Raw genomic sequence first — 24,308 nt, 5'->3', positions numbered from 1 at the left:
AAGATGAAGAACAGCAAACAATATTATAGCAGGAAAATAACTATGAAATAACCATCAAATGCCAGAGAACTACTGAAATTCTCGGACAAATTTTCACTCGAGTTGCAGAGTCAACCAAGAACGAAAATATTCTTGACCCAATCTTCACAAACGATGAAGAAATAACCAGGGACATTACAATACCAGATACTACATACTCAGACCACAACTTTAAACTAACACTAGTACTCATAATAGGTAAAAAAAATCAACAAACAAGAAGGGTTATTCAATCAATTCAGTTTTAACACTTTCGCGCTTTAGATTAGAGATAACTCGTCGCCGTTTTCTCTTACGATTCCGCATAACAGCCTACTTTTCTCGTCCATCGAAAAAATATTTCTATAAATTCCATTTTTTAACCGAAATGGATGGGGATACTTTTGTTTTGTAGAGAATTTATTTGCGAATGTTTTGGTACCAGAATGAATATTATATCCAATAAACTTCTATGAGTAAAAAAAAAAATACACAAAGTATGTTTGGGGGTGTGGCGAGCGTGTGGCAGTGGGTTCCCTTTAGCCGTTGATATATCCAACACGTGGGAAATATTTGTATGTGTTATGTATATGTCTGTGTAGGGAATTTTACTGTGATCACTGTCATACAAATTATAAAATGTTTCAACAAGTATAAACATGACAAACATCAAACGAACGAAAACAATGCGTTCGCTTCTGCCGCGAACGCATACTGAGCGACTTGGTTCTATATTTGGCGCTTCTCTTACACATGCTTTGTACAAATGTTATACAGTTCATCTTATAGAAAATTTTATTGCGAACACATTGGTATAAAAAAGAAATACGTACATAGAAAAGTAGGGTCAGGAAACGTATAAACTTTCCAAGCATGATTTCCCCCCTGTGTTTTCGCCAGTGCGCTCGCGGCTAACTACTCTCCACTTCACACACTCTTGCGGGTGGGCAATTACCTATATTAAACATTCATATGCATATGTCCGTGTAGAGAATTTTATTGCGATTCCAATGATACCAAAATTAGCGATGTAGGACAACTGTAGGCTTCGCAACCATTAAGAGAGTGGAACAATTTTGTTGCTGTTTGGCGCTCTCGGCGAGTGATCTGCATAGTTTTTTATTTGGTGTTGATACTCCTTATGCTTGGGCGGCATTTTATAGGTATGCTCTTATAGACAATTTCATTGCGAACACAGTGATACCAAATTTAAATACGTGCGCCTTCAATTATTGTCAGGACAGTCAAAAGAGTGTACACTTTTCGGTCTTACCGCGTAGGCGCGCGAAGTGCCGAAAGCATCTGGGGTATTTTTTTTTTTTGAGCGCCGAGAGCGCGAAAGTGTTAACAATAAGAGGATTGACTGGGAAAATATAGAACTTACAAACATCCAATGGGACACAATCTTAAGTAGCAAAATTCCCAGGTGAGAAATAGAACAAGTGAGTGACAAAGTGTTCAAAGTCTGCTTGAAGCATGTGCCCTTGCGGAAGATCATAAAGAGGACCACTAAGTGAGAATGCAGTTGACTCTACAAAAGAAGGAAAAAATCCGAACCGTCTGGGACGCACGTTGAGTCAGCGCCTGTTTTTTGCCAGACTTCCCCTCCCTATAGCAGGCAATATATGCCACTTAGGATTTTTATTATTATTTTCCCCATGATCAGAGAACACAAATTAACAGGTTTAGAAGAACTTTTTTTTTTTTTTTTTTGTATGCACCTGTGGGTGACAAATGGTAATTAGCCCTGAGCAACATAAGGGTTAAAGACAAGTTACGTGTTATACAACTTTGTGAAAATGACCGGTCGACTTCAAGTGAAGTGAAGCCTGAGGCAAACCAAAGAGCTGATCATACAACAGGCCAATGAACACAGAAGGCAAGCTAAACTTGATTCTTATATGGTAAGAAAATCAAGCCAAGCTCCTTCAACAAGTGAGGCATAACAGGTAAGCCAAGCGCCTTCAACAAGTGAGGCGTCACAGGCACCCCAAGTGCCTTCAACCAGTGAGGCTTCAGCAGCTGGCAGTCAAAACTAACTTTGCTTAATGAACTGTACAGTAATTTTAAGTGTTAATTTTAGTGTTGTGTTAGTATAGGTTACGTAAATTGTTAAGAATTCTTAACTTCAAGATGTGTGGCATCAATCAAGAAGACGAACAACAAGGTTAAGTTGACGTTTCTAGTTGAATATTTAATAATTATATGTGGCAAGGCAATTCAAATTATGTTGTTTGTAGTATAAAAATAGTTGAAAATGGTCACTTTTGGACTCGGAGATGAAAAAGTACCATTATCCAGAACACGTAATTATCCGGCTAGGGGTCCTTCCCATATAGTCCGGATAATCGAGTGGAGACAGTACTCCAAAACTGCACATGCAGTGATGCACACTTTTGCGTCAGTTACTCAAAACTTCATATGCAGTTTTGCACAGTTTAAGGGTTAAGGGGGTGTTATTCGGGTATATTAAAGTTGTTGTTCAGTGTCAACCATTATTTTTGACTAGTTGTATATGAAAAGGGCTGCAATTTTATTAAGTTTCAGTACTGTAGCCTAAATAGTAAGGGAGATTTTTAATTTTTTTTTATTTTTTCAACGAATTTTACACATTTTCAAGTGTAAGTTTACAACCACACTTTCAGATATAATCATTCTATGACACTTTTCTGGCACATTAACATATAATAAAGGATCTCTTGCAAGGGATTTTCCAAAACGTCTTTAGTTTTCCTAATACAAATAGTCTAAGTTCCCCCCCAAAATTATGCAAATACATCATGTTTATTGCTATTATAAAGTCAATAAAGAACTCAAGATAAAAATGCTTGCTTATGATTTTAGAGACATAAAATTTACATATAATGTGTAAGTTTCATGTAAATTGCATAAAAAATTAAAGAGATATTCATTTTCAAGTAACATAAACATTCAAGTAAGTAAAAAATAAAGTCTAAGGTGTTGCCATCTGTGGCTGAAGTTGACATCAACCAATTTCATGAAGAAATCAACCAAGAAATCATCGATAGATACAGCGATAGCAGGCGGCTTGACGTCTGCGAGGCACTACACATCAAGAAGTCAACACCAGCAATGAACAGCCAATTAATGCACAACTATATTCTACCCACTTCAAGACTCCGCTCCAATATAGAAGCATCAAGAAATATGGACCAATAGGCTTTCTACAATTACTTCCATTTAATACCCATTGTTTCGTGTTCTGTCTTGTGTTTGAATTTAATACCCATTCAATACCCATTGTTTCGTGTTCTGTCTTGTGTTGGAATTTAATACCATTGAATACCCATTGTTGAAAGTTCATTTTTCACCTCATCCACCTCACCCAAATGTAGATATAAACCTCGAAGATGTGAATGCTTTATTCAGTTTCAGTTGTGTGTTTGTAAACTAAAGTCTTTGAAAATGTAATAAGTTTTACAAAACGCGCTCAAGTGTCGCGTCAGACTAGAAATAAAAATGAATTTTGGAGAATTGATCTTTGAATTACCATCAACAGTGAAAAGAAATGTAAGAAAGATAGAGAAAATTCGTGTTAGAATTATTAATCTTACTTTTTCTGTCATATTTAATAATATGTCTACAGGAAAGACTGCTACCAAAATATACTTATATACAGGCAAATCTGGTCTTGCGTAGTAGGCTGAGAAGTGCGTTCTGGCTACTAGGTACGACATATATATATATACATATATACATACATACATATATACATACATATATACATGTCGTACCTAGTAGCCAGAACTCACTTCTGAGCCTACTAGGCAAGGCCCGATTTGCCTAATAAGCCAAGTTTTCATGAATTAATTGCTTTTCGACTACCTAACCTACCTAACCTAACCTAACTTTTTCGGCTACCTAACCAAACCTAACCTATAAAGATAGGTTAGGTTAGGTTAGGTAGGGTTGGTTAGGTTCGGTCATATATCTACGTTAATTTTAACTCCAATAAAAAAAAATTGACCTCTTACATAATGATATGGGTTGCTTTATCATTTCATAAGAAAAAAATTAGAGAAAATATATTAATTCATGAAAACTTGGCTTATTAGGCAAATCGGGCCTTGCATTGTAGGCTGAAAAGTGAGTTCTGGCTACTAGGTACGACATACATACATATATATATACATACATATATATATATATATATATATATATATATATATATATATATATATATAATATATATTATATATATATACATATATACATACATACATATATATATATATAATATATATTATATATATATATACATATATACATACATATATATATATATAATATATATTATATATATATATACATATATACATACATATATATATAATATATATTATTATATATATATATATATATATATATATATATATATATATATATATATATATATTGGTGTATACTGGCAGCAGGTTTTCTTTCAAACATGTTTCATTGAATATGACCGCATATTCTGTATTTATTATTTTCTGGTTTAGGGCTTCTATCCCTCTAACTATTTTCTTAGCATCAGGGCTTAATTGGAATAGGAGTTCTCCAAAACTCATTTTCGTACTTTTAAGGTGAAGAAAAGAAGTGATTTACTATAGAGTGTATTACACTTATTTGTATAATTTGCACGACGTTTCGAACCTCCATGGTTCATTCTCAAGTGAACAGATCTTACAATACTAGTTAATTTTATACCCGCATTAGGTCAGGTGATAATACAATGAAGGTGAAAAACATGGGGGGATACATAAGGGATAAACATAGGGGCTGCAGAAGGCTTATTGGCCCATACGAGGCATCTCCTATCTAAACACAAAGATTAATCCAGTGTAATTGGCCTGTTATGTTGGACATTGTCTTCTGTGTTGGCATCGATATGTTCTTGTCTTGTCCTTACTCTCATGGTGGGTAGAGTAAATAGTTCCGTGATTTGGGTGTTCATGGTAGGTCGCTCTATTCTTATGTGAATTGCCTCAAGAATTTACAAATTCTTGAGGCAATTCACATAAGAATAGAGCGACCTACCATGAACACCCAAATCACGGAACTATTTACTCTACCCACCATGAGAGTAAGGACAAGACAAGAACATATCGATGCCAACACAGAAGACAATGTCCAACATAACAGGCCAATTACACTGGATTAATCTTTGTGTTTAGATAGGAGATGCCTCGTATGGGCCAATAAGCCTTCTGCAGCCCCTATGTTTATCCCTTATGTATCCCCCCATGTTTTTCACCTTCATTGTATTATCACCTGACCTAATGCGGGTATAAAATTAACTAGTATTGTAAGATCTGTTCACTTGAGAATGAACCATGGAGGTTCGAAACGTCGTGCAAATTATACAAATAAGTGTAATACACTCTATAGTAAATCACTTCTTTTCTTCACCTTAAAAGTACGAAAATGAGTTTTGGAGAACTCCTATTCCAATTAAGCCCTGATGCTAAGAAAATAGTTAGAGGGATAGAAGCCCTAAACCAGAAAATAATAAATACAGAATATGCGGTCATATTCAATGAAACATATATATATATATATATATATATATATATATATATATATATGTATATATATATATATATATATATATATATATATATATATATATATATATATATATATGTCGTACCTAATAGCCAGAACGCACTTCTCAGCCTACTATGCAAGGCCCGATTTGCCTAATAAGCAAAGTTTTCATGAATTAATTGTTTTTCGACTACCTAACCTACCTAACCTAACCTAACCTAACTTTTTCGGCTACCTAACCTAACCTAACCTATAAAGATAGGTTAGGTTAGGTTAGGTAGGGTTGGTTAGGTTCGGTCATATATCTACGTTAACTTTAACTCCAATAAAAAAAAATTGACCTCATACGTAATGAAATGGGTAATTTTATCATTTCATAAGAAAAAAATTAAAGAAAATATATTAATTTAGGAAAACTTGGCTTATTAGGCAAATCGGGCCTTGCATAGTAGGCTGAGAAGTGAGTTCTGGCTACTAGGTACGACATATATATATATATATATATATATATATATATATATATATATATATATATATATATATATATATATATATATATATATATATATATATATATATATATATATATATATATATATATATATATATATATATATATATATATATATAATATATATATATATATAATATATATATATATATATATATCCCTCTCCCGGGATAAGAGGGACTTACCCCGGGAGGCGCATATTATGTACTCACCTAATTGTACTCACCTAATTGTGCTTGCGGGGGTTGAGCTTTGGCTCTTTGGTCCCGCCTCTCAACTGTCAATCAACTGGTGTACAGATTCCTGAGCCTACTGGGCTCTATCATATCTACATTTGAAACTGTGTATGGAGTCAGCCTCCACCACATCACTTCCTAGTGCATTCCATTTATTAACTACTCTGACACTGAAAAAATTCTTTCTAACGTCTCTGTGGCTCATCTGGGTACTAAGTTTCCACCTGTGTCCCCTTGTTCGTGTCCCACCCGTGCTGAAGAGTTTGTCTTTGTCCACCCTGTCAATTCCCCTGAGAATTTTGTAGGTGGTTATCATGTCTCCCCTTACTCTTCTGTTTTCCAGGGATGCGAGGTTCAGCTCCTTTAGCCTTTCCTCGTAGCTCAATCCTCTCAGTTCCGGGACGAGCCTGGTGGCATACCGCTGAATCTTCTCTAACTTTGTCTTGTGTTTAACTAGGTATGGACTCCAGGCTGGAGCTGCATACTCCAGGATTGGTCTTACATAAGTGGTATACAGGGTTCTGAAAGATTCCTTACACAAGTTTCTGAAGGCAGTTCTTATGTTGGCCAGTCTAGCATATGCCGCTGATGATATTCTTTTGATGTGGGCCTCTGGGGACAGGTTCGGTGTGATATCAACCCCCAGATCCTTCTCTCTATTTGATTCTTGCAGGATTTCCCCTCCCAGATGATACCTTGTGTTCAGCCTCCTGCTCCCTTCGCCTAATTTCATCACCTTACACTTTCCAGAGTTGAACTTCAGCAGCCATTTTCTAGACCATTCCTCCAGTTTATCCAGGTCATCCTGTAGTCTCTGTCTATCTTCATCCGTCTTGATTCTTCTCAATTTTTGCATCATCAGCAAACATCGAGAGGAATGAGTCTATACCCTCTGGAAGATCGTTCACATATATTAGAAACAGGATGGGTCCAAGTACTGAGCCCTGTGGGACTCCGCTGGTGACATCTCGCCACTCTGATGTCTCCCCCCTCACCGTTACTCGCTGTTTCCTGTTGCTTAAGTATTCCCTTATCCACTGGAGCACCTTCCCTTTTACTCCTGCCTGTTGCTCCAACTTTTTTAACAGCCTTTTATGGGGTACTGTGTCAAAGGCTTTTTGGCAATCCAGGAAAATGCAGTCGGCCCACCCTTCGTGTGTGTGCAGTCGGCACACCCTATGTGTGTGTGTGTGTGTGTATACTGCAGCAAGTTTTCTTTTATACGTGTCTCATTGAATATGACAGCATATTCAGTATTAATTATTTTCTGCTTTAGGGCTTCTATCTCTTTAACAAGTGTTCTTGCATCAGGGTTTAGTTGGAAGGAGTTCTTAAAAAGTCACGTTCAGTTTCGAGGCGCTTGTGTGTGTGTGTATATAATAAATAAATAAATAAATAAATAAATAAATAAATAAATAAATAAATAAATAAATAAACAAATAAATAAACAAATAAATAAACAAATAAATAAACAAATAAATAAGGCACTCCTACACAACACACTCCCAGTAGTACATACACTAAGAATTGCAGTGAATCCAGAAATGAAAAAAAAAGTGTTAAATGTAATGAAAAGCCATTTTCTGGGTGAGCCCCAGCAGCTCCCTGGAGCTATCAGGCTGATGTATGTTATATTAGTCTCGGGCATCAGTCAACTGGAGTTCAGACTACCAGGGACTACTAGCCAGAACCTGGCCTTCCTCAGTGAGGAAAAGGAAGCAACGGCCTATGGAAACCCCCATGTATTTGGAGGCAATTCCATGTCTGCCATCAACGGGGGGCAGCACCTAGAAAGGCAAGGATAACAAAACAGACCCCACATGGTAAGAAACTTGCAACTGAAGATTGCTGAACTCCCCCCCCCCTACGTAAAGAAACAAGCAAACGTTCCACTCCGCCGCCACGCCGCTTGTCCATGCAGCCCTCCCCTTCCCAGAAGATGGAGGGGGGAGAGCCCCGGACCCCCCACACTGGCTAGTCAATAACTAGTTCAGAGGCTGAACATCAAAACCCACACAAAAAACTGCCGACCGGAGGTAGGGAGAGTGCCAAGGATAATGACTCAGATAATGACGTTTCATTTCATTCAACACTGGTTTTCTGTGGGGAGCCCTTTCAGCTCCCTGGAGCTACCTAACCAAAGTAAAGAGGGACTTACCCCGGGAGGCAGACCCCACACCTGCTTGATGGGTTCTGGGAGTAGTTCTACCCCCCCAATCCCAGCCAAAGGCCAGGCTTGACTTGCGAGAGCTTGGTCCACCAGGCTGTTGCATGAGTGGCCCGCAGGCCCACTGCAGCCCAGTTTGTCCGGTACTTCTTTTAGAAAACAATTTAGTTTTCTCTAAGATGTCCACGGTTGTTCCCGCAATATTTCTTATGCTTACCGGGAGGATGTTGAACAACCGAAGACCCACACAGTCTCATTGTGGGAAAAGAACAAGATAACCAACGGAGCGAAGGGGAAAAAGGGCCGCCCGCCAGTGCTGAACCCCCTAGGAGGAGGAGCCACCCAATGCCACCACAGGCCAGAGGACACGACCCAAACCGCCCACGAATTGTGGGACCAAGCATGGGCAAACAGATCAAGCCTACCTTCCAGTGCCCCACCAATGGGGCGACTTACTAAGAGACCGGCAACCCCCCCCCGCCCCCCCCCCACAAGAGAAAAAATTAACAAAACTAAAAGAAAGCAAGAAGCCAATTTGCGAGCAGATCGAGCCCCGCGCCAATCAGACGAAGACGGCTGCTGGGGTGGCACCGACACAAGAGCTGCACCAAAGGCCCAACACGACAAGCAGAAGCCAAGACCCAAGAAGTGCAGTCTTCAAGCCAGAAAGACCCCAAAAATTGAGAAGAGGCAAATCTGGGACGCACAGGAGGTAACCACCAAGGGCCACCCAAACCACTAAAGGGGGATCCCAAGAGGAAGAAAAACCTCCGGAATGAAACCAAAGACCCCAAATGAGCCCGGATAAGAACCCCAGGGGAGGGGGAAGCTCAAACCACCACATTCAACCCGTCCTCTTAAAAATAACGTCACTTTTCGCTCATATGTGCGCTATGGCCAAATTTGGACGTAATTTGAAATGAAATCGACTCACAAAAGTGACGTACTGTTCCGTTTTCTGCTTGGGTCGTCCGGCTTACTCGGCAAGCTTAGAAAAGGATTCTTTCCATTAACGTTTTTCATACAGTTTTGAAACTTTATGAGAATTTCCTGCCCACCTAACCTATCAGAGGACCCTTAACTTACTGTTGTTGAAAAAAAAATCCCAAATTTATATTCATTTTTTTTTCATTTTCAAATTACGTCCATATTCGGCCATACGGGCAAATGGCCAAAAGCGACGTTCTTTTTAAGAGGACAGGTTGCCACATTTGCCAGTGGAAATGCACCACAGAAGGAAGGGCCAAACAAAAGACCCAGACAGACACCCTGGCCAAAACACCCAGAAACAGGCAGAAAATCAGGGATCATAAGCTGTGGGAGCAAGCAGAGCAAACAGGCACGAACACTGGGACCAAAAGCCAGGGTCCCAGAACCGACAGAAAACAAAATTGGGCAAAAAATCAACACCCAAACATCCCCAAAGGAACAGAAAGGGCAAAACACCGCCAAAACACGAGTGCACCCAATCTCAGGCACATGTAAACAAAAACTGCAGCGCCGCCGTGGCAGCCAGGCAGGAAGCGCCTCCAGAAAGAAAATGGCCACCACAACAAAAGGTGATGTGGCTGATGCAAGGGAGCCGAAATCATGCCAACAAATGGGGGAAAACAAAGCAGACGGGAGGGACGGAAAAAAAAACGCCAAGAAGGCATAAAGCCCAAACAGGGGTAAACAGTCCCCATAACTGCAAGCGAGGCCCCCTCCCTTCCCCCCCCCCCACAGCTCCTTGAACCCCTACAGAGGTCCCGGGGTAGAGCCGTCCTTCACTCCCTCAACCCCAGAAGAAAAAGCAGAGGTCCAGGGGAAAGGCAGCAAAGAAGGGGGTCAGCTGGTAGAACCCAGAAACCTCGGCAGGAGGAGCAGGCTCAAATGCCTCCATCCCAAATCCCAGAAGGGGCAACCACTGAAGCAGCCCGAGTTTCATTATCAGACGTTACCAAGCCGGGAGCAGTTGGGGGAGGTGGGGGGGAAGGGGGGGGGTCACGAACAACAGGGGAAGGACAAGGGAGCATAGATGGAACCAAAGTCGAAGCAACCAATGCTCCCAAGTTTGGGTCCCTATAACCAAAACGGGGCATCTAGGATGGCAACCAACCAGCTTGCAGCTACCTCAACCTAGCATGCAACGTGAATGCTGCCTGTACCCGAATATCAATGTCATCAGAATGGGTAAATTGGAGAACAAGCAGGAAGCATGACTCGTAAGCCTCTGGGTCAAAGATGTCATTGACCCAACAGGCAGCATGACGGAGACAAAAACGGTGACTGTCAACCCGAGATAAGGGCACTCGGCAACTTTCAAACTTACACGAGGCGAGGTGGAACTCAGAAGACACATCCAATGGTCTAATGAGCCCCAATGGGGACTTCCAGGGCCCGCAGGCTGACTGCTACGGGAAGCCCAGGCAAGGTACTGCAAAACCGGCTAGGCCCAAACTAAGGGGAACTGTGAAAGCTAAACCCCTGCAATGTGTACAATCACACCTCACATAAAGCACAACACACCACTAAGGGGCACAACTGCCTAGACTCTGAGGCCAAAGTCAATGTTCGCCCAGGACCACATCAGCCAATGAACTGGCGTTGTTGAGTAGCCAGCACAGGGGGGTGTCCAGGGCTCCCCCACACCTCCCAGGGTAGGGAGGGCTGCACGGACAAGTGGCGTAGCGGTGGAGTGTGACATTTGCTTGTTTCTTTAAGTAGGAGAGTTCTGCTTTTCTGTTCGGTCGTCGGTTGCAATTTTCTTACCTTGTGGAGTTTGTTTTGTTATGCCTATCTTTCTGGGGGCTAACCCCAACTGATGGCAGACATGGAATGCCTCCAAATACAAGGGGGTTTCCATGGGCCATTGCTCCCTTTGCCTCTCTGAGGGGAAGGCCAGGTTCTGGCTTGTGGTTCCCAATAAGCTGAACTTCAATAGTGATGTCCCAGACTAATATAACATATCAACCAGCCTGACAGCTCCAGGGAACCAAAGGGGCTCCCCCTCAGAAAAGCCCAAGGTAGTGATTATGTCCAACTTACTTAAGGTTCAAGTAAGTAAAGGGTAAATCAACAAGAAGAAACAGGAACAGGTCTAATGAGCGTAAAGAACTAAAAAAGTAAGTCTTATTTCACTCACAATTTACTCTTCTTCCCTAAAGAAACTTTGGAAACTGAATAAGCATGAACCTTCTTCATAATACAACATATGAATCACTGAGGTCAAAATGTATAAAATGAGGGGAAATGAAAGTCTTTATGTATGTATGCATTTACTGAAACAAGCAAATGGTCATTCAAATTTATATTTCAATTAAGAACATGAGATGCTTTGAGCCTGCAAACAAATTTACTGTGCATCAATTATGTTTAACACCTTCTTCCCTGCCACACTTCAGCCATTGACTACACAACTTAAGTAACCCAAAACTTGTGTAACTCTTCTCATCTCCTATTTACCTGTAATTACCAAACAAGTTTTAATTCAAACTACAAACCAGCACATACTATGTATGCACCATCCTTACTATGTAACCACAATACTACATGAAACATTCATCAACATACCTGGTGAAGCACCACCCCAACCAAAATTTTGCCTCAATTATTTGATGCAAATGGCAGATTCGTGCCATCAAAATTCAATCTTTCACAAGCACCGTATTTTGCTAAAGGACAAAGACTTGCATGCCGCCCTCCTGTCACACTTGCACACCCACCACACCCCAAACTTCCAACAGCTTCTTGTCAAACAAGAAGCTGCACACGCTGAAACTCTGGGAAGATCAGACAGGTGCCAACAATCTGTTCGATTACGATGAATGTCTCGTACGTAGAATTTATTATTTCTCTTATTATTATCTTACTATTTTCAGCTTAAACATACATGAAAATGACTGCAATATCTTAACTAGTTTGGGCATTTTTGTCGGCATGTTGGGTGTGGTGTCGGTGGGCGTGCAATTGCAATCGGAGACAAATGCAGTCACCGTATTCTATCAAAACACTTCTGCCATTCATTAATTTAACTATACTAACACTTAATGTAAATGCATACATTAAGCTACACAAAAAATATATATCACCTGAAAAATGTTTTGGGGATTGAGAAATGGCACACTGCAAGTAGCAAAACTTTTTATGATGCTTAACCAGATACATTATTATCATCCTCACATTATTTACCACAAAATAATATAGCTCTTAATTTATGTATTTACAGTATTAATATTAGAGTCACCTGAAATATTGTGCATAAGCACCGTGCAATTATTTTATTTACTAAAATTTATCATTACACAGTTATTATAATTATTATGAACATTGTATTAGTTATAATATAGTACTGTAACTACTATTTATGAACACTAAGCAAATTATATCAAGAAAACGTTGCCCACAATATCTAGAAATGATTGTAAAACTATTTTAAATACAGTACTGTATCTGCTTAGCTCAAAATGTATTGCTCTCAGTCAAAGTATCCCACGTGCACAATTGTAAAATCCAAGGTATGGCTATGTGCTTTAACTTCAGAGTGTAAGTCACATAAATATACTGTATTGCAAGTCAACTGATTATTGAAAAAGACATACTGTATATTCCTAAACAAAAAAATATAGTGAATTAATCAATATGTCCTTACTGTATATTATGAGTGAGCAAACACAGCCCCAGGACTGTATGTGGCTCACAGTCATCCAGTGTGGCCCATATGCAGTGTTAATATTAAATTAGTGTAAGGCCACAATTAATGCTTCATAAGTTGCTGTTTGCACACACCTGCTCTCAAGAGAATATTATGATAAATATCTTCACGTGTTTCCCCATTTTAGCCATCTGCAACTGAAGAATCCATACAATATACATCCTCTTTCCAACAATCTCGGCCAATACGGTAACAGCCTTGAGTGAACTACATAAACTGTTGCTGATAAACTGATAAATGTATATAAACAATAAATCTTATCCAATAAGATAACAGCCTCGAGTGAACTAAATAAACTGTTGCTGATAAACTGATAACTGATATAAACTGCTATCTTATTCAGTAAGATAACAACCTCGAGTGAACTACATAATCTGTTGCTACTATGCTATCCTTCATAGTCCTCTTCCTAACCATAAACATACCCTCAAAGCTTCCCAAAATGTTATATATCATGTGTATTATACCAGAAGGTCAGAAACAATGGTAATGTATATCCATTATCTACAATATAAAATGAGAGTATCATTATTAATTTATAAAGGCAAAGAAGGTAAATGCTTGTGAATAATTCATAGTCTTAAAAAGTTCCATAAAAAATACTTGGATCTCCTCCTTGGCACAACAAATATGATTGGCAAGAACAAGTTGGAAAATGCAAATATTAGTTCTTTCATAAAGTCCACAAATCCTCTGGACACAGCATCCTTTGTTTGTTGTCTAATCAATGTTTCCTTACTTTATGCAATACAAAATCTATTACTGAGTTTTAATACCTTTGTATCTAGCCCCAGCAGCGTCTGATGCTTTAACAAATGTGCGCTTCAGCTTGTTCTTCTTCTTTTCCTTGTAATCTATGCCAATATCACGAGCCAGTATATTAACTTGCTCCACCGTCTTGTCTGGGTATCTAGAAGAAGAAAAACAAATATTCAGTTCAGAACATAAACTCATTAACCCCTGCACTGCACACCTGTTTTTGGCAGAAATTTCATAGTTCAATTGTTAAGGACATACTTTTGTTGTTTTTATAAATGTTCAGGTAAAGTTAATATCAAAATGCTTCCAAACAACTATTTTAATTTCAAAATGCAGAGTAATGAAAACATTAAAAAAAACAGCATTGAATGTAACAAAACGCCATTTTCTGGGCGAGACCCAGAGGCTCCCCGGAGCTTTCAACCCGTTCTCGCAAATTTAATAAGTCAATATTGACTTATTAAATATGTGCATAGGTGACATACTTAACATAATATACCCTTAAAAAGATTCATAGAAAACACCAACCTTACCTAACCTACTTAGTATGTTAAGATAAGCTTCTTATTGCTTCGTAATTACAATTATTACCTAACCTATAATAGGTATAGGTTAAGTAATAATTGTAATTGCGAAGCAATAAGATGCTTATCTTAAGATACTAACAAGGTTAGGTAAGGTCGGTGTTTTCTATGAATCTTTTTAAGGGTATCTATTATGTTAAGTATGTCACCTATGCACGTAGTTAATAAGTCAATATTGACTTTACGAATTTGCGAGAACGGGTTGGAGCTTTACCAGGCTGATATGCTAATGTCAGACTTTGGCATCAGTCATGTGTATGGAGTTCTAGAGCCTACTGGGTACCACGGCCAGAACCTGGCCCCCTCAGAGAGGCAAGGGGAGCAATGGCCTATAGAAACCCCCGTGTGGTTGGAAGTATTCTATGTCTGCCAGCGACCGGGTCAAGCATCTAGAAAGGTAAGCATTCCAAAACAAACCCCTATTCTGGTTAAAATTGCTACCTAAAGCCGAACTAGTGGATAGAACTCTCCAACAGAAAACAAGCAAATTAGTATGACGTCACACGTCACCACGCCACTGTCTGCGCAGCTCCCCCCTCCCCAGGAAGGGGAAAGGGGGAGCCCCAGACCTCTCCCGCTGGCTATCCACCCATCAGTTCTGAAGCTGGATGTCAAGACACGCGAAAAAACGCCGACCGGAGGGAGGGAGGGTTGCCAGGGAGCCTCTGGGTCTCTCCCAGAAAATGGCGTTTCATTACATTTAACGCTGGTTTTCTGGGGGGAGCCCCGTCGGCTCCCCGGAGCTAACTACCCACAAAGGAAGGTCAAAGGGAAGGAACCGGAAGGCGGACACCACGCACCCCTCAACGGAAGCGAGACAACCGGCAACCAACGCCAACCCAAGGCAACACAGCCCGAAAAGGGCCCGGTAACAACGAGACAAAGAGCAGCGAGGCCCCTGTACGAACACCAAAGATCCGTGCCCGAATGACGGCAAGGACACGCCGCCCAGACGGCAGCAAGAGAAGTGAAGCCACGAACGCCACGGGCATGGGGAAAAAAACACAGGCAGGCTAGTCGCAAGAACACTGCTGACAACCCGGGACACCGTCACCCGCGAACAGGGAAGAACGGAACCAAATCAATGCAAAGCGCGCCCCGGACAGAAAGGCTGTGGCACGCAAATAACAGAGGAGGGCCGCCACTGAACACAAAATACAACACACCCCTGGCCCGACCAACCAAGCACCAACAACCAAAGGACCCCTCCGGAACGCAGCAGCCCCATCCCGTGCCATAAAAGATGGAGACTGCCGCCACCGAACAACCAAAACGCCAAAACCAAAGGAGCAGAAAAACCCCTGCGGAGGAGCAAGAAGCCCAGCGACCCGACCCCCAGAGGCAAATGCCAACAGGAAAAAAAGAGCCGACCAAAAACAAACCGGAACCGAAGGGGCACCACCAACCGAGGTGAAGACAGAGCAAGCCGACCAGAGACCAGGACAGTGCAAGCGGCGCATGAAGAGGCCGGAGGTGAAACAACGCACGAGACAGCTTATGAACGGTGCAGAAGCGACACCAAGACCGAAAGCAAGACGAAGCGGCTCAGCCAGCGTAGCACGAAACGAGGCTACAGTACATGGCAAGATGACGGCACCCAACACCTACCAGAAAAACCAAGCCGATGCTAACAACTGCAGCCACCTAAGAAGGGACAGGAGGAAAAGGAATGACCACCAAAATACCCCATACTGCCGCCAAGAAGAAGTACTCAGGTGGGACACCTACCATGAAGCCACCAGACCACCAACCAGAGGTGAGACATGCGAGGCAGAATATAAGCAGCCCCGACAAGGCACCTCCGAGCCCAGGAAAAGGCGGAGCCGCGGGAAGATCTCGGGCGCGACCACCAAAGCCCAGGCGGCACAAAGGAGATTGAACGTCTGCCGAACAGAAAGCTCCCCAATGCCGGCAAGCCCACCAGATCAGAAACAACGGGTTTGACGTGAGACATCGCAAGACCCTGAAAAGCCAACCGGCAGGGCAAGCCAAGAAAACCAAAGGCGGCGTAAAGGTTACCACCAGAACAGTACCCGAACCAAGGGGTACGAGCAACGAAAACAGACCAAGACACATAAGCGCACCATAGGACACAGGCTGAAATAACGCCAAAGAAGCCAAGGAACATACGAAGAACACCCCTGCGGCAGAGGAGGAAACAAAGGGAATGCACAAGGAAGGGAAGCGGGAGAAAACCGACCCCCCCCCCCTATAGCAGCAAGTGCAGGCAAAACCGACCAAAGGAGATGCCAAGGAAGTGACTGGGGAAAGCAGGGCGAAAGAGCCAAAGCTCAAACCCCAGGAAACAACCAGGGGTGGATAATCAGGCAGGGACAGAACCCCACGCACATGGAAGGGCCAAGCCAGGGACCCGAAGACCGCGAAAAACAACAAGCAAACCCCCAGATGCAAACCCTAGGTACAAAACAGCAGCAAAGTACCACACCACAACCGGACACAGGAACAAGGACACGCCACCGCAAAACACGTTACCAACGCACACGTGCAGCAGCAACAGGCACCCCCGCAACACGCAATATGTAAGTAGCAACTTGCCTCTGCAAAGGCAGAGAACGGTTCAGGCAGACCCCAGACAGGGCCAACAGAAACATGACAGAACCCAGCAGGCCCAGGAACCTGCACACTCTGCGACCGACGGCGGAGATACCTGCTCGATACCTGCTGGATGGGGTTCAGGGAGTTCATTTACTCCCCAAGCCCGGCCCGAGGCTAGGCTTGACATGTGAGAGGTTGGTCCACCAGGCTGGTGCATGGAGCGGCCCGCAGGCCCACATACCCACCACAGCCAGGACGGGCCGGAGCCTCTATTTGAAAACAGGCTAGTGTTCCTTGGAAGTCCACGGATGTACCGGCAATATGGCGGATGCTCGCAGGTAGGATGTGTAACAACTGCAGACCTCTGATGTTTATACAGTGTTCCCCGATTGTGCCTATGGCACCACTGCACTCCACTGGTACTATCCCGCATGTTCTTCCATAGAGGCGGGACCCAAGAACCAGTGCTCAAACCCCACAAGCACAACCAGGAGAGCCCTACCAGGTGAGTACATAACCAGCACTACAACCCATACACCTCATAACACGAAAGAGGTGGGTCCCCTGAATGACTAGCATGGGTTGGACATGCACATGAGAGGGACTGGAAGGGTTGAAAAGGGACAGTCACTGGTGTGCTAATGGTCTCATCGTACATAAATATACCTAAATAAAAACAGGTATATAAGCATCTTTGCATCCAGAGCCCGGCCAAAAAAATGCCAGACCGCAGAAACTCGCCTGTTAAACAGAGGCACGAACGTGACATGACCCAACAGTGCCCAGAAGATCCTGGGAGCACCGCCAGGTGAAGATGCCAGAGCCGGACACGCAGGAGAGCAGGGGTAGAGGCGAAGGAGGAGGCCCACACTCATGACACAGGGAAAACCTCGGTGTCCTCCCCACAGCTGGAATCCAGGACAACCCCGGAGCGAAGGAGTACATACCGGAGAAGGGAGAAGAGCGAAAGGCGAAACACCCGAGAAAAAAGGGCGCACAACACCAGCACTGAAACACTGCCCAGACCAAAACAAACCCCGCGGCACATGCGCATGACACGCTATGGTGAACAAAACATGCAGATACTTATACAGTATGTAACATGTGTACAGAGTGTAATAGCAGAAAAAACTATTTGTTTATTGTTTTATGAACATAGTTGAATCACTAATATGCACACCATACTTTTGAGTATATCAATTATTCACCACTTTTTATTATATAAATATATTACAATACACACTTGAATAATATTACTGTAAAAAACTGAGAAAAAATCAATCAGAGACATTGAAATAATTAATTGATAATATCTTTGTGGCAACTCCCACCTGTCAGCGCGGGTGACGCTGACCGGCTCTGACGACCGCTCTGTCAATGCCCACTTTTTGCCAGACTTTCTCGGTCAATTGCACCCGAAATAAGTACGTCACATACGATTTTTTTTTTTTCCCGTGCTTAGGGATCACAAATTAACATTTTTAGAAGACGAAATAATTTTTTATATTTTTTTTTTCTTGCGCAGTGGTGTAAATGTCCTCAGGACCCCTTAGCAGTGGAAGGGTTAGGGGGAGAAAATAAACAAAGGTGATATCACTACAAACAAGATTCTGAAGGGAATAAACAAAGTGGACAAAGGAAGCCAAAATAATTTAAAAAGGAGGTAGGAGGACAAGGGGGACAGCTGAACACACAAATGAGTCAGAGATATGAAGAAGCTCTTGTTCCTTGTACACGTGGACGACAGCAAGTGGATTGCACTGAACACCAGCGCCAACTGTCACCAGTTGATTGACAGTTGAGAGGCGGAACCAAAGAGAAAGCTCAACCCCCACAAGCACAATTAGGCGAGTACTGAAGAAAGAGGTTACTGAAGCTAATTCCACCCACACTTTTTGAAAAAATATAATGAAGAAAAAATATAATGAAAACATTAATGTTGAGTGATAATTATTGTATTAGATACAAATAAATAGGAGGCAGGACAAAGTGCTAAATCCTTTCCCTGTAGTCACAGAGATGTAAGCACTTACAAGTAAACACTTCACACATCACTACCATGGGTTGCAGAACACGGGTTTCATTAACAAACATACAGTGCAACCTCGGTTCGGCGAATTTCCGGTTAGGATGCACACTTTTCAAGCCAGATTTACTCACCCGCTTCGATGAACTCTGGTTTACTGAAGAGAGGGACGTGTGAATTTGCTTACGAAGTTGGGACAGAGTTCACAGACTGGTGGAAAACCTTCCCACTATATTACAGATTACAATTAATAATTCCTTCATATGACACATTGGATCACACAAGTGGACCACACAACAAGTGAACCATATTAACCAAACACTAGCCAAAGTGGTCTACAGTCGGAAATTTCTGACACCCCAAATACTAACCACTAGTACAATGAGATAAATTTATTGTCCTAGGAAATCAAATTTACTAACATTACTAACAAGTAGCGTCGTGTTGGCAAATACTTCCTACAATCCATAGCCGCTGTACCATCAGCCGTCCAGTTCCCATGAGAACAAACTATATAAATTGAATTAAACCCAGTCAAACCTTTGTTTAATTTAGTAGGTAATTTAGATTGGAAATCTATTTAATTCATTTAAACAAATGATACTTCCGTTTTTAGGTAGAATTTCCTACGGCCGCGATCAGCCGATTCCGGCTGAATAAAAGTCACGAACTGAATATTATATACACGTGTTTTTTATCCAATGACACTTTGGTTCAATAATATAAAGCAACGGAAAACCATCTGTTGATGCCTGAAGTACCTTATTACAATGTAAAAAAAACGTCGGTAATGTCTTATTAAATAGCAAGACAGAGGTAAAATATCATGACTTGTATGACGAGATTATGCACCAATAGGAAGCTAGATGGCATGCATGTCACTCTGCTCGGTTGGAGCCATCTTGATCGGTGTCCCGAGAAGCTCGCTATTTAGCATCGTATAAAATAGGGATCATCCGTGCATTAACGAGTCCCAGACGTTGCTGCCTGCTTCATCTAATATTGAAGACACCACATCCGGTCGGATAAGTACTCTAATCATTCTTTATGGCCATAATGACAGTGATAGATTCCCGATCATTAGGACGTAGGATTATCAAATAAACCTACTAAGTTTAATTCCAGGAATTGGTTGATTCCTTCAATGGCATAAGTGGATATAACTGTAGCTCAATAAAAATTACATTGTATGTTTTTCACAGCGTAGAGTTATATCTACGAGAGAGGGTCATCTTGATTGGTGAATCACGAGTCTACAACGCCATCATGTTGAGACAGGATTATACTGATTTCCGAAGGCTGTCAGACGCACTTCTCATTACCTGCTTGACAGCTAAGCTGATGATTATTTAGTTATGATATTGTAGTTAGTTTACTAACTGCATAACCCTTATTTATTGATACATTTTATTATTGAAATTATGCAACCTATTATGTTCATTAGGTATATCTAGCAGTATTAGATCTACCCCCCCAAAAGGTGTGGAAGTGGAATTATCCAACTCATTATTAAATTAATACAGTTCACTTAATAAATCTAGATGAATATATTACATTGATGAATGTAAATATTACATAATTTATGATTATAGTAAACTATATGTTGGAAGAATTATAAATCCTTTCTAAAACAGCTGTTTTAATAACTTTCTATTACAGAGCACCACTTGGTTTCCGAACCCCTTGGGGACGAGACCCGTCGGTTAACATGTAAGTTCGTATACGAGAAATAGAGGGGAAAAAATAAACTAGAAATGTAAAAAGAAATTTTTCCGAAAAATTTATGAAAAAAACTCTAGGGAAAAAAAATCGTCAGGTTCATGGCGTAAATGCGACCGTGTTTTGTTTGTACTCATCAATAAGTGAAGTCCTGATCCGCTTTATAAAAGTCCATAATTGTTCCTAACTGATTATTAAGACGACTGGCAAACATCCTCTGGATGTTTCCTGTCAGCCTGCAGGCACATCCTGCCTAAAATATACGATGATGTACTGTACATTTAAGAAACAAATCTGGGTCACAGGTCTGTGGAGTGTGGTTAGGCTTACGGAGTCAGCCGGTCCCTCCCCCACCACCAACACACCTCCCCCTCTCCCCCCACCACCGACACACCTCCCCCTCTCCCCCCACCACCGACACACCTCCCCCTCTCCCCCCACCACCGACACACCACCCCCACCCCCAACCCATACACGTACACACACACTCTCAAAGGTCACGTGGTTCACAGTTCACTTCAACACCCATATATCGCTTCCTGCCTGCCAGCCTGCCTCCTTCCCAGCCTGCCAGCCTGCCTCCTTCCCAGCCTGCCAGCCTGCCTCCTTCCCTGCCTGCCTCCTTCCCAGCCTGCCAGCCTGCCTCCTTCCCTGCCTGCCTCCTTCCCAGCCTGCCAGCCTGCCTCCTTCCCTGCCTGCCTCCTTCCCAGCCTGCCAGCCTGCCTCCTTCCCTGCCTGCCTCCTTCCCAGCCTGCCAGCCTGCCTCCTTCCCAGCCTGCCAGCCTGCCTCCTTCCCAGCCTGCCAGCCTGCCTCCTTCCCAGCCTGCCAGCCTGCCTCCTTCCCAGCCTGCCAGCCTGCCTCCTTCCCAGCCTGCCTCCTTACCAGCCTGCCTCCTTCCCAGCCTGCCTGCCTCCTTCCCAGCCTGCCTGCCTCCTTCCCAGCCTGCCTGCCTCCTTCCCAGCCTGCCTCCTTCCCAGCCTGCTTCCTTCCCAGCCTGCTTCCTTCCCAGCCTGCTTCCTTCCCAGCCTGCCTCCTTCCCAGCCTGCCAGCCTGCTTCCTTCCCAGCCTGCCTCCTTCCCAGCCTGCCTCCTTCCCAGCCTGCCTCCTTCCCAGCCTGCCTCCTTCCCAGCCTGCTTCCTTCCCAGCCTGCCTCCTTCCCAGCCTGCCAGCCAGCCTGCCTGCCAGCCTGCTTCCTTCCCAGCCTGCTTCCTTCCCAGCCTGCCTCCTTCCCAACCTGCCTGCCTGCCTCCTTCCCAGCCTGCCAGCCTGCCTCCTTCCCAGCCTGCCTCCTTCCCAGCCTGCCTCCTTCCCAGCCTGCCAGCCTGCCTCCTTCCCAGCCTGCCAGCCTGCCTCCTTCCCAGCCTGCCAGCCTGCCAGCCAGCCTGCCCGCCAGCCTGCCTGCCAGCCTGCCTGCCTGCCTGCCTGCCAGCCTGCCTGCCTGCCAGCCTGCCTGCCAGCCTGCTTCCTTTCCAGCCAGCCTGCCAGCCTGCTTCCTTTCCAGCCAGCCTGCCTCCCCCCCTGCCATCATGCTAACGGGTAGTGTGTGTTAGGCTTATCTTCGGGAATGAGCCGGTCTCACCCCCACCACCAACAAACCACCCGCCCCCCTACATCCCATCTCTCAAGGTCACGCGGTTCAACCGCGTGACTACCACTCACTCCCTGCCTGCAAGCTAGCCTGCCTGCCTGCCTGCCTGCCTGCCTGCCTGCCTGCCTGCCTGTCTGTCTGCCTGCCTGCCTGCCTGCCTGCCTGCCTGCCTGTCTGCCTGTCTGCCTGCCTGCCTGCCTGCCTGTCTGCCTGCCTGTGCCTGCCTGCCTGTGCCTGCCAGCCTGCCTTTCCCTCCCTAATTCTCACTACTTCCATCCCTTCCTGCCTACCTCCTAGCATCTCTCCCTACCTCCCCCTCCCTCTTAGCATCTCTCCCTACCTCCTAACATCTCTCCCTACCTCCCCCTCCCTCCTAGCATCTCTCTCCCCCCCCCCCTCTCACTGATTCTCCCCCCCCCAGTCAGCCATCACCAGTCAGCCATCACTGACGCAATGCGTGCATTTGGAGCCAACATGGTGCACACATGTTTCTTGATTGTGCAGATATGTAAAACAAAAGCACAGAATGAACATTCCAGCCTTATGGCAATTCAAAATAATAGGAATAATAGGCCGTGAATCTGTGAAGTCACAGTGGGCAAACTGGACCATCGCCCACCCACCACCACAAGCCGGCGTGACGCTCGGTGGACCCCTTCCTACCCGAACTTTGTTCGGGTAGCATGACTCCCCAACCCCAATCGGGAAACTGGAAGTTTCGGATAACTAAAGTTCGGAAACCAAGTGGTGCTCTGTATCCTAATTATATTTCTAAACTAAATATAAAACAAAAAATATACTGTTATATGCTAGATTTACGCTATTTGAGAAAATATTGATGTAATTGGCTCTATCTTTCAAAACTCTAGCATGGGTGGACGGGTCTAATCCCTGTGCACACAGCACCATGTGCATTTCCTTCGGATGCGTCACAGTTCAGTGACCTACGGCCTCGAAACAATAAAATTAATATAGTTTCAACAATACAGGCAAGTATTTTTATAGTTCTTATTATACTAATAGTGTTGCTAAACTAAATTCATAACCCAAAAATATATAATATGACATAAATCCAATACTGTACAGTATTAGAGAGAAATTTATGTTACCGAGTCTGGCCTAAACACCAGCCTACTGAAGGGTACTGTATAGACAGTCCACGGGGCATTCATACAGTAGGCACACAGTGCCATTAGCTTTGTCTGCGAGCGACGTATTTGTCCGCCAGAGGAAGATGATATGGAATTTACCATTTTTTTTACTACAGCTGTACTGTTATACAACAAGATGTCTCAAAGGCTTGCTAATACAGTAGTGCCATATCTACCAAGAGGAAGAAGAGTTTTTTTTTTTTATCCATTGAGCAGAAAATTAGACTTAATAGAAAAACATGAACGTGGCTACTCTGTTTCTCGGCTGGTAACAGAATTTAATGTCAGGAAAAGTACAGTGTGTGATATCAAGACACAAAGATGATATTAGGAAGTTCCTTGCTGCAAGTGATAGTGGTACATTAAATAAAAGGAGAACAATAAAAGGTGCTACAAATACAAAATTAGACAAAGCTGTGAATAAATGGTTTAACCAGGAGCATTCTGTGGGTTTGGCGATACCATTAAGAATGCCGCAAATAAATTTGCAGAGAAAATGAACACTCCAGATTTTCAAGCTAGTGAAGGATGATTGCAAAGATTTAAAAATAGGCATAATATTAAGAACAGGAAAATTGCCGGAGAATCATTAACCCTTAAACTGCTCAGCATAAGGGGGTAAGGTAAGTGAAAAATATTTGAATTATGTCAATTATTTTAAAAATATTAAATCTCCAACTTATTGGCTACAGCGTCGTGAAACTTTCTTCAAAATATTTTCAGAAATTGATTTTAGACGAATATTTAAT

At 42.9% G+C, this 24,308-nt stretch overlaps 1 protein-coding gene across 1 annotated transcript in view; it reads right to left on the bottom strand.

Annotated features, from left to right (window-relative positions):
* The window catches only part of LOC123754669 (uncharacterized), a 103,905-nt gene that overhangs the window by 49,083 nt on the left and 30,514 nt on the right, over window positions 1-24,308 (bottom strand). The window contains exon 3 of the mRNA XM_069326261.1: window positions 13,952-14,085. Within this exon, the coding sequence (XP_069182362.1) occupies window positions 13,952-14,085 (134 nt within the window). The remainder of the gene's footprint in view (window positions 1-13,951; window positions 14,086-24,308) is intronic.

The sequence above is a fragment of the Procambarus clarkii genome, chromosome 18 (assembly GCF_040958095.1).
Source record: "Procambarus clarkii isolate CNS0578487 chromosome 18, FALCON_Pclarkii_2.0, whole genome shotgun sequence".
In the NCBI taxonomy this organism is placed as follows: domain Eukaryota; kingdom Metazoa; phylum Arthropoda; class Malacostraca; order Decapoda; family Cambaridae; genus Procambarus; species Procambarus clarkii.
The sequence above is the reverse complement of the archived record's forward strand: the minus strand, read 5'-3'. Positions and strand labels throughout refer to the sequence as shown.